Source organism: Salmo salar, chromosome ssa14 (genome assembly GCF_905237065.1).
Source record: "Salmo salar chromosome ssa14, Ssal_v3.1, whole genome shotgun sequence".
Taxonomy (NCBI): domain Eukaryota; kingdom Metazoa; phylum Chordata; class Actinopteri; order Salmoniformes; family Salmonidae; genus Salmo; species Salmo salar.
In genome coordinates this window covers 33,183,480-33,194,794 of record NC_059455.1, presented here as the reverse complement: position 1 = coordinate 33,194,794, position 11,315 = coordinate 33,183,480, and the positions used below count along the sequence as shown (strand labels likewise).

At 43.2% G+C, this 11,315-nt stretch overlaps 1 protein-coding gene across 3 annotated transcripts in view; it reads left to right on the top strand.

The window, feature by feature from the left end:
- The first annotated feature begins 1,172 nt into the window (after positions 1-1,172).
- LOC106569307 (afadin- and alpha-actinin-binding protein) overlaps positions 1,173-11,315 on the top strand; it is a 28,302-nt gene continuing 18,159 nt past the window's right edge. For 2 of the 3 annotated variants that reach the window (XR_006758797.1, XM_014140523.2), the window contains exons 1-7: positions 1,173-1,419; positions 9,449-9,565; positions 9,729-9,901; positions 10,141-10,353; positions 10,633-10,743; positions 10,982-11,117; positions 11,292-11,315. The exon at positions 11,292-11,315 is cut by the window's right edge and continues 52 nt beyond it. Coding sequence is in view for 2 of the 3 variants with exons in the window: in XM_014140523.2 (XP_013995998.2) it covers positions 9,523-9,565; positions 9,729-9,901; positions 10,141-10,353; positions 10,633-10,743; positions 10,982-11,117; positions 11,292-11,315 (700 nt within the window). In the remaining variant the exon portion in view is untranslated. The remainder of the gene's footprint in view (positions 1,420-9,448; positions 9,566-9,728; positions 9,902-10,140; positions 10,354-10,632; positions 10,744-10,981; positions 11,118-11,291) is intronic. The other variant, XM_014140524.2, reaches the window with a different exon arrangement.

Below are 11,315 nucleotides of genomic sequence, written 5' to 3'. Positions count from 1 at the left end.
TATTTTTTTGTGATAGCCTCACGTGTTCTGAACGAGAGGATAATAATATGGTTTAGATAGCTTTAAAAAATAATAAAAAATAAAAATAAAATATATATATATATATATATGGTAATATATGGTAAAGGGAGAAGAATCTGGAGTTTTAATATATGCACGCACATTGACTGCGTGCATATACTACAGTTGGCACTATGCATTCGGGCAGGTAGGGTTCTCTTGGCATCCGCCAAACCCAGATTGATCACTCGGACTCCCAGATGGTGAAGCGGGATTCATCACTCCAGAGAAGGTGTTTCCACTGCTCCAGAGTCTTTACACCACTTCAGCCGACGCTTGGCATTGTGCATGGTGATCTTAGGCTTGTGTGCGGCTACTCGGCCATGGAAACCCATTTCTTGAAGCTCTCGACAAACAGTTATTGTGCTGACGTTGCTTCCAGAGGCAGTTTGGAACTCTGTGGTGAGTGTTGCAACCGAGGACAGAGGATTTATACCGCTACGTGCTTCAGCACTCGGCAGTCCCGTTCTGTGAGTTTGTGTGGCCTACCACTTCGCAGCTGAGCTGTTGTTGCTCCTAGATGTTTCCACTTCACAATAACAGCACTTACAGTTTACCGGGGAAGCTCTAGCAGAACAGAAATTAAATTAACTGACTTGTTGGAAAGATGCTATCCTACGACGGTGCCACGTTGAAAGTCACAGAGCTCTTCAGTAAGGCCATTCTACTGCCAATGTTTGGAGATTGCATGGCTGTGTAATACATTTTATACGCCTGTCAGCAACAGCTGAAATAGCCGAATCCACTAATTTGAAGGGGTGTCCACATACTTTTGTATAGATAATGTATAATCACTCATAGGTAGGATAAATGCACCTGACAGCATTCCTAATTTGCATAAATGTCCGTAGGACGTCCAACTCTGACGTCACCCCATTGAAGTTGACATTTAAAACGTTAAAGGTAAGGGATTTTATTTTTTTTATTTAACCTTTATTTTACTTGGCAAGTCAGTTAAGAACACATTCTTATTTACAATGACGGCCTTATTTACAATGACGGGTTAAGGTTATGGTTAGTGTAGGGGTTAAAGTCAGGGCTTAGGGTAGGGACGTTGGATAAATAGTCCGTCAAAGGAACGACGGTTGTGCACATGATCCAATACAGTGGACTGATACTGGTTGCTTGACAACGCGCCCGCCAATGACGGTGGTGTTTGTTTTGAAGCCAAGAAGAGGAGGTCTTTAAAATAAACCTACCTTGCCAATGTGGGCATTCACTGTTAAGAACTACTTAGTTAGCTAACTATAGCTAGATAGAGACGGATTTCACTTATTTTATTTATTTAACTATTGTAGCCTTCTTGAATAGGCAGGCTAATCAATATAATCCCTCACTCCAAGTCGGACCCAAAATCAAGTGAGTATCCACACTAAATTAACGCCGGCATTCAGCCATGACATGTCCTAACTAGTTAGCTACGAAAATATTTTGCAACGTTTCATCAAAACCTAGCTAGCTACTAGTACTCCAGCAGCTAACTATATATACTGTAGTAGCTTTCTACCTGGCTAGCTAGGTAAACCAGCCAGGTCAACTACGCCAACGGAACAGATTAGCGAACGTTAATAGTAGTTTACAGAGTGAACGTTTAGCTAACGTTAATCAAACTTTAGATAACGTTAACGCCAACTTAATTTGCTAGCTAGTTATCTCGCTAACGTTAAGTGTTTACATGCAAGTGTGAATACGTTTTCAACTGAGCCTCCTGTTTATTGAGCTCACTTGCAGCATCTCAATAACATGATAAAAAAATATATCGTTTGGTGTGTTGATACTAACTTTAGGCTATAACTGTATACTAAACACTAAATGTTTGCTTCTTGTCAGTTGCCTGCTCATATTGAATTCAGATTTATTTTGGGACGTAACGTCGGGAGTCTGAATTGGTTGGACTCCCTAATACAGACTCAATGTTGTGTCAAATCATTGGTTGTGTCCCAAAGCTAAATTCAGATGGAAGCACAATGAGTGGATGTGGCTCTGTAACTCCCCTGTTTTGGTTAAAGTGTGACATAGGGAAAACTTAAATGGGAGTTGGTGTGAGTGCAGATAAGAGACCTATGCAGCCTGGTTAAATGGATAAGGACACCACATAACTACTGCCACTGTGGCTCGATTTACCTTAGACTCCGGTGCTATCACATGCAGCGGTGTGTGGGTAAAATCACTGAGGAAGCCAAGCCAGTATAAAAGCCATATTACAACCTATGTTGTGATACTTGTTTGCTCCCATTCGAACATACATCACCGTGATAAACAATAAGGCATGTAAATAAGTCAGTGGTTGAATAAATTCAACTACATATATGTTTGTTTCATCACAAAACCGGCACGCAACATCTGTTCTGTGAAGTCCACAAAGCAAATATTGCATGTAACAAATAGTTATATACAATGAACAAAAATATAAACACAACATGTAGTGTTGATCCTCGTGAGCTGAAATAAAAGATCCCAGAAATGTTCAATATGCATAAAAAGCTTATTTCTCAAAAAACAATTGCTGAAATTTGTTTACAACCCTGTTAGTTAGAATTTCTACTTTGCCAAGATAATCATCCACCGGACAGGTGTGGCATGATCATTACAGTTTCACCTTGTGCTGGGGACAATTAAAGGCTACCCTAAAATGTGCAGTTTTGTCATACAACACAATGCCACAGAAGTCTCAAGTTTTGAGGGAGAGTGCAATTGGCGTGCTGACTGCAGGAATGTCCACCAGAGCTGTTACCAGAGAATTTAATGTTCTCTACCATAAGCCGCCTCAACGTCGTTTTAAAGAATTTGGCACAGCCTCTGCTATTGGGCCCCCGAGTGACGCAGTGGTCTAAGGCACTGCATCTGTGTCCCTGGTTCGAATCCAGGCTGTATCACATCCGGCCGTGATTGGGAGTCCCTTAGGGCGGAGGACAATTTGCCCGGCGTCGTCCGGGTTTCAATGAAATTGTTCTTAAAAATAATTCAGCACCATTTCAACTTTAAACCTTTAAACATTATCAAATCAACCAGGTTATATATGCTTAGTTTAATACACTGAAAACAAATTTGGAGACCAAAAACAATTCAGTCCAATGTTGCTAAATATCATGTGGCTGTCCATGGCACTGATTTCTGTGTGTGCATGCCTACTTGTAAACTAGTTGAACGCCAATGCCATCCTCTCTCATGCTGGCAAAACGGATTATGGCTCTGTAATACAGTACACTTTTTTTCGTTTTTGTAATCATAGGCTAGCTAAAATGCTGGTTAGCCTAGGATATCAACACAAGCAGACCTGAAACTAAAATTACGTTTTCCTTTGGATTTGATTGGTGTGAAGCCATATACAAACTGGGGGGGGGTTTGCTGCACCCGGACAACCCACAGTTGAGCTCAGCTCAATGCTGATTCTTTTATTTTTAAAAATGTATCAAGGGAAGCCAAATGCTTGCTGGCATCAATCAATCAAATTCTACAGCTGCAATGTCACTCTTTTTGTCCAGACAGCATTAGATACATGGGCTACACATACTGAGACAGAGGGGTGCTGTTTCCCTCGTGCGGTTAATTTCTCTGATATTCAGCCACTTGCTAATTGATGGAAAATTATGAAAACACTTATTGGTAAAATATTTGTGAAAGCCTGGGTTTCCCTTGGCATCCACAAATGCATTCCACTGATCACGTGTTGCCCAAGGCTATCAAAACAGTCCGGTCTACTATACTTAAGTCTACAATGGAATGCACACCATGTTTAAACAGAGCACAATAACTGTACCAGGGGCCCATTTTTAAAGTGTAGTTTGTAGAGTGTGGTTCAGCTTGTTGCACCAGGAAAGTCTTAGGATTATATTATAGTCAAAGGGATCTGACCAATGGAAGGATCATACTGAGGCCTACTTGAATAATGTGTCTATTGTTAAAGTTTGAGAAAAAAGAAATCTTATGTTTTATTACATACAGTCGGGAGGAACTATTGGATATAAGAGCAACGTCAACTCACCAACATTACGACCAGGAATACAACTTTACCGAAGCGGATCCTCTGTTTGGTCCACCACCCAGGACAATGGATCGGATCCTAGCCGGCGCCGCAGACAGAGCAGTTTTCTGGTCAGGCTCCGTAGACGGGTACATCACACACCACTCCCGAGCATACTACTCACCGATGCCCAGTCTCTTGACAACAAGGTAGACAAAATCTGAACAAGGGTTGCCTTCCAGAGAGACATCAGAGACTGTAACATTCTTTGTTTCACGGAAACATGGCTCACTCAGGATACGTCATCAGAGTCGGTACAGCCACCCGGTTTCTTCACGCATCGCGCCGACAAACATCTCTCTGGTAAGAAGGGCGGGGGTGTATGCCTTATTATTAACGAGACGTGGTGTGATCATAACAACATACAGGAACTCAAGTCCTTTTGTTCTCCTGACCTAGAATTCCTTACAATCAAATGCCGACCGCATTATCTACCAAGAGAATTCTCTTCGATCATAATCACAGTCGTGTATATCCCCCCCAAGCAGACACATTGACGGCCCTGAAAGAACTTCATTTGTCTCTATGTAAACTGGAAACCACATATCCTGAGGCTGCATTTATTGTAGCTGGGGATATTTTTAACAAGGCTAATCTGAAAACAAGGCTCCCTAAATTTTTATCAGCATATCGAATGCGCAACCGGGCTGGCAAAACCCTGGATCATTGTTATTCTAACTTCCGTGACGCATATAAATTCTCCCCCTCCCTCCTTTCAGAATCTGACCACGACTCCATTTTGTTCCTCCCAGCCTATAGACAGAAACTAAAACAGGAAGTGCCCGTGCTCAGGTCTGTTCAACGCTGGTCCAACAATCGGATTCCACGCTTCAAGATTGCTTCGATCACGTGGACTGGGATATGTTCCGCATAGCGTCGGACAATAACATTGAATTTGGTGAGTTTATTAGCAAGTGCATCGGTGATGTTGTACCCACAGCGTCTATTAAAACATTCCCCAACCAGAAACCGTGGATTGATGGCAGCGTTCGCGCAAAACTGAAAGTGCAAACCACTGCTTTTAATCAGGGCAAGGTGACCGGAAACATGACCGAATACAAACAGTGTAGCTATTCCCTCCAAGGCAAACAAGTTAAGCGTCAGTATAGAGCAATTGTTTTTTGAGAAATAAGCTTTTTACATGTTTCCGTGAAACAAAGAATGTTACAGTCTCTAACAATGATCCAGGGTTTTGCCAGCCCGGTTGCGCATTCGATATGCTGATAAAAATTTAGGGAGCCTTGTTTTCAGATTAGCCTTGTTAAAAATATCCCTAGCTACAATAAATGCAGCGCTATCGGATCCTAATATAATCCTAAGACTTTCCTGGATCTGACCAATGGAAGGATCATACTGAGGCCTACTTACATAGAGACAAATGATCCAAACTCGTCATTAAGCTCGAGCCCCTGGGTCTCGACCCCGCCCTGTGCAACTGGGTCCTGGACTTCCTGACGGGCCGCCCCCAGGTGGTGAGGGTAGGTAACATCTCCACCCTGAGGGGGAGAATTTATATGCGTCACGGAAGTTAGAATAACAAGGGTTAGGGTTAGGGTTAGGGAAAACCATCCCTGTCGCGGACCACGATATCTTGCTCCCAGACAAACTAAACAACTTATTTGCTCGCTTTGAGGACAATACAGTGCCACTGACATGGCCCGCTACCAAAACCTGCGGGCTCTCTTTCACTGCAGCCAACGTGAGTAAAACATTTAAACGTGTTAACCCTCGCAAGGCTGCTGGCCCAGACGGCATCCCCAGCCGTGTCCTCAGAGCATGCGCAGACCAGCTGGCTGGTGTGTTTACGGACATATTCAATCAACCCTTATCCTAGTCTGCTGTCCCCACATGCTTCAAGAGGGCCACCCTTGTTCCTGTTCCCAAGAAAGCTATCTGAGCTAAATGACTACCGCCCTGTAGCACTCACTTCCATCATCATGAAGTGCTTTGCGAGACTAGTCAAGGACCATATCACCTCCACCCTACCTGACACCCTGGACCCACTCCAATTTGCTTACCGCCCCAATGGGTCCACAGGCGACGCAATTGCACTGCCCTAACCCATCTGGACGAGGAATACCTATGTAAGAATGCTGTTCATCGACTACAGCTCAGCATTTAACACCATAGTACCCTCCAAACTCGTCATTAAGCTCGAGCCCCTGGGTCTCGACCCCGCCCTGTGCAACTGGGTCCTGGACTTCCTGACGGGCCGCCCCCAGGTGGTGAGGGTAGGTAACATCTCCACCCTGCTGATCCTCAACACTGCAGCCCTACAAGGGTGTGTTCTCAGCCCTCTCCTGTGCTCCCTGGTCACCCATGACTGCGTGGCCATGCACGCCTCCAACTCAATCATCAAGTTTGCAGACGACACTACAGTGATAGGCTTGATTACCAACAACGACAAGACTGCCTACAGGGAGGAGGTGAGGGCCCTCAGAGTGTGGTGTCAGGAAAATAACCTCACACTCAATGTCAACAAAACAAAGGAGATGATCGTGGACTTCAGGAAACAGCAGAGGGAGCAGCCCCTTTTTAAGTCCCTCGGCGTACACATCACAGAAACTGAAATGGTCCACCCACACAGACAGCGTGGTGAAGAAGGCGCAACAGCGCCTCTTCAACCTCAGGAAGCTGAAGAAATTTGGTTTGTCACCAAGAACACTCACAAACTTTTACAGATGCACAATCGAGAGCATCCTGTCGGGCTGTATCACCGCCTGGTACGGCAACTGCTCCGCCCACAACCGTAAGGCTCTCCAGAGGGTAGGGAGTAGAGGTCGATTAATTAGGGCAGATTTTTCAAGTTTTCATAACAATCGGTATTTTTGCACACTGATTAGCCAAATTAAATTTTTTTAATTTATATTTTATTTTTAACACCTTTTATTTAACTAGGCAAGTCAGTTAATTAAGAACACATTCTTATTTTCAATGGCGGCCTAGGAACGGTGGGTAAACTGCCTTGTTCAGGGGCAGAACGACAGATTTTTACTTTGTCAGCTCGGCGATTTTGTTTTTGCAACCTTCCGGTTACTAGTCCAATGCTCTAACCACCTGCCTTACATTGCACTCCACGAGGAGCCTGCGTAGCAGGCTGACTACCTGTTACGCGAGGGCAGCAAGAAGCCAAGGGAAGTTGCTAGCTAGCATTAAACTTATCTTATAAAAAACAATTAATCTTAACATAATCACTAGGTAACTACACATGGTTGATATTACTAGTTCATCTAGCGTGTCCTGCGTTGCATATAATCAATGCGGTGCCTGTTCATTTCTCATCGAATCACAGCTTACTTCGACAAAAGGGTGATGATTTTAACAAGCACATTTGCAAAAAAAGCACTGTCGTTGCACCAATGTACCTAACCATAAACATCAATGCCTTTTCTTTTAAAATCAATACACAAGTATATATTTTTAAACCTGCATTTTTAGTTAGTATTGCCTGCTAACATGGATTTCTTATAACTAGGGAAATTGTCACTTCTCTTGCGTTCCGTACAAGCAGTCCGGGTATATGCAGCAGTTTGGGCCGCGTGGCTCATTGCGAACTGTGTGAAGTCCATTTATTCCTAACAAAGGCTGTAATTAATTTGCCAGAATTGTACATAATTATGACATAACATTGAAGGTTGTACAATGTAACAGCAATATTTAAACTTAGGGATGCCATCCATTAGATAAAATACGGAACGGTTCCGTATTTTACTGAAAGAATAAACGTTTGTTTTCTAAATGATAGTTTCTGGATTCGACCATTTTAATGACCAAAGGCTCATATTTCTGTGTGTTATGTTATAATTAAGTCTATGATTTAATAGAGCAGTCTGAATGAGCGATAGTAGGCTCCAGCAGGCTCGTAAGCATTCATTCAAACAGCACTTTCGTGCATTTGCCAGCAGAATTTTGCAATGCTACAAGCATTGCGCTGTTTGACTTCAAGCCTATCAACTCCCGAGATTAGGCTGGTGTAACCGATGTGAAATGGTTAGCGGGGTGCGCGCTAATAGCGTTTCAAATGTCACTCGCTCTGAGACTTGGAGTAGTTGTTCCCCTTGCTCTGTATGGGTAACGCTGCTTCGAGGGTGGCTGTTTTCGATGTGTTCCTGGTTCAAGCCCAAGTAGGAGCGAGGAGAGGGACTGAAGCTATAGTGTTACACTGGCAATACTAAAGTGCCTATAAGAACATCCAATAGTCAAAGGTATATGAAATACAAATTGTATAGAGAGAAATAGTCCTATAATAACTACAACCTAAAACTTCTTACCTGGGAATATTGAAGACTTTTGTTAAAAGCAACCACCAGCTTTCAAATGTTCTGAGCAAGGAACTTAAACGTTAGCTTTCTTACATGGCACATATTGCACTTTTACTTTCTTCTCCAACACTTTTGTTTTTGCATTATTAAACCAAATTCAACATGTTTCATTATTTGAGGCTAAATTGATTTTATTGATGTATTATATTAAGTTAAAATAAGTGTACATTCAGTATTGTTGTAATTGTCATTATTATAAATAATCGTCCGCTTTAATCGGTATCGGCCTGTTGGTCCTCCAATAATCGGTCAACCTCTGAGGTCTGCACAACGCATCACCGGGGGCAAACTACCTGCCCTCCAGGACACCTACACCACCCGATGTCACAGATCATCAAGAACAACAACCACCCGAGCCACTGCCTGTTCACCCGCTATCATCCAGAAGGCGAGGTCAGTACAGGTGCATCAAAGCGGGGACCGAGAGACTGAAAAACAGCTTCCATCTCAAGGCCATCAGACTGTTAAACAGCCATCACTAACATTGAGTGGCTGCTGTCAACATACGGACTCATCTCTAGCCACTTTAATAATGAAAAATGGATGTAATAAATGTATCACTAGCCACTTTAAACAATGCCACTTTATATGTTTACATACATTACTCATCTCATATGTATATACTGTACTCTATACCATCTTCTGCATCTTGCCTATGCCTTTCGGCCGTTGCTCATTCATATATTTTTATGTACCTATTCTTATTCATTCCTTTACGTGTGTATAAGGTAGTTGTTGTGAAATTGTTAGATATTACTGTATGGTCGGAACTAGAATCACAAGCATTTCGCTACACTCGCATTAACATCTGCTAATATGTGTATGTGACAAATAAAATTTGATTTGAAGTTAACATGCAAACCCTCTTTACTCAAGCTCAAAGTATCACTCTACGACAGTCCAGTGTGACAGCCAAGGCCTGAAAGCCCGTCCCATGCTGGCACGTCACACAGATGACGGTTAATCCTGCGTGGTGTTGAAGAATCGACCCAGATTATCCTGCATTAGACGCTTATGTCATTGGCTTGATGCTCCATTTCAGGATTCTGTTCCAGTGAGGGAAGCCTCCGGTTGCTCTCACAGATGATCTCCCTTTTGTCTTGACGCTGTGTTGGCATGGAAGACTGGTGGACTACAGCAACTATAGAGCCATCAATAGGTAAGTTAATTCAAATGGCATCTCTGGGGGGGAATTGTTTGATTTTTATGGGATGCATTTTTGTTACCTAATTTTAGAACATTTTAAACCTCTTAGTCAGGCAGTCTGAGTCAACTCTTAATGTATCAGTTGGTTGTTCTCTCCATTTCCCTACTGTGTTTAGAAAACCATGAGCTCTCCGACATACCAAGAATGACGATGTCCCCCTCGAGGCATCATAACAACCTTCCTACAATGCACTCCTCCACCATGCCGCTGTCCAAGAGTTCCTACAATGTGTTAAGTGCCTTCTGCACTGAGGACAATGTTCCCCGGTGTATCTCTTACATCAATCAGGTACTGCACCATTGAAATGGCTATTATTTAGGCTACATTTAGAATATCAATACTTTCCCAATACTCTGTGAAAGTAGCATTGTGTAATGTGCTGCTTGCTTGTTTATATAGCCAGGTATCACTATTCTTCTTCACTACTTGATTTGAGTTGTTGTGTATCTGAAGCTTCATTTATCTCATGCACTGAATCCTCTGAGTGCTAACCTATTTGTCTGCCCTCTTTTTGGGGCCTTGTACAGGAGATGGACTCTCTGGGGTTCTCCTCAGCCTGTATTGAGGCCAGCTCACCAGAGGTAAGCGGGGGGCTGAACGCTGTGCCAGCCCTGAACGGCATGTATGAGCTGCTCCAGATGCAGCGCCGCAGCCAACGCAGCCTGCAGGAGCAGGAGGCGGAGAGTCTGAAGCGCTCCAGCGCCCTGGAACACCTGCAGATCACCAACTCCAGACTCAAGGTCAGGCAGTCTTTCCCATACATCGTTTTCCAGACAGGGTGCATATTGTCAATAGAAAGCTAGGTTGGGGCGCCTATAGAATTATAGGAGAAACACTGAGATGGGGTTTACCGCAACAACACTGACACTCATTTTACTATGCTTCCGATGTACAGTACATTGTCCTTGGGTGAAAGGTGCTTGCTTACTGCTTATAGGAGAACTTATAGTCTTAGTCAAGGTGAGCACATACACTAGACTATATGTTGACATTACATGTACATTTGTGTTTGTTCCCAGGATCAGCTGGAGCTCTCTAAAAGAGAGACGTCGGGACTGCACGAGGCAGAGAGGCAGCTGCAACTCAAAATCAAGACTCTGCAGAACTGCCTTAAAACCGAAAAAGATGAGGTAGACTTTGCAATATAATTGTTAATCATTACACTGTATATTTAATGATATTCTTATGTAACTGCAATCATCCATGGGAAATGTAGTTTCAGTGTGTGAGCCTGTCAAACCAGGGTCGTGTTCAGTAGGGCACACCGTAGCAAAGCATTATGCAACGGAAAAAATGTGTTCATGTTGGACAAGTTCAGGTAGTACTTCCCTGTTTCAAAAGGTTTTCTCCCTACTGAACACACCCCAGGTGCAGAAGCTCCAGAGCATCATCGCCAGCAGAGCCTCTCAGTACAGCCATGATGCCAAGAGGAAGGAGAGGGAGAGCACCAAACTCAAAGAACGCCTCAACCAGCTACTGGTGGAAAAGAGGGATAAGAAACTCGGTAGGGGTGCTGGACCATGCTCTCAAGACATAGTTTCCTCCTCCTTATTCCAAAGGTTGTTGGAAATGTGAAAATCTTTGCAACCAAGTATTTAAAAAAAAAAAAAAAAAACACCCATAAAAAAACCATGTATGTCTTTATAAAACGTCCCTGATTTTCTTTTATCTCTACTAGCGATTGACGTATTGAACTACTTGG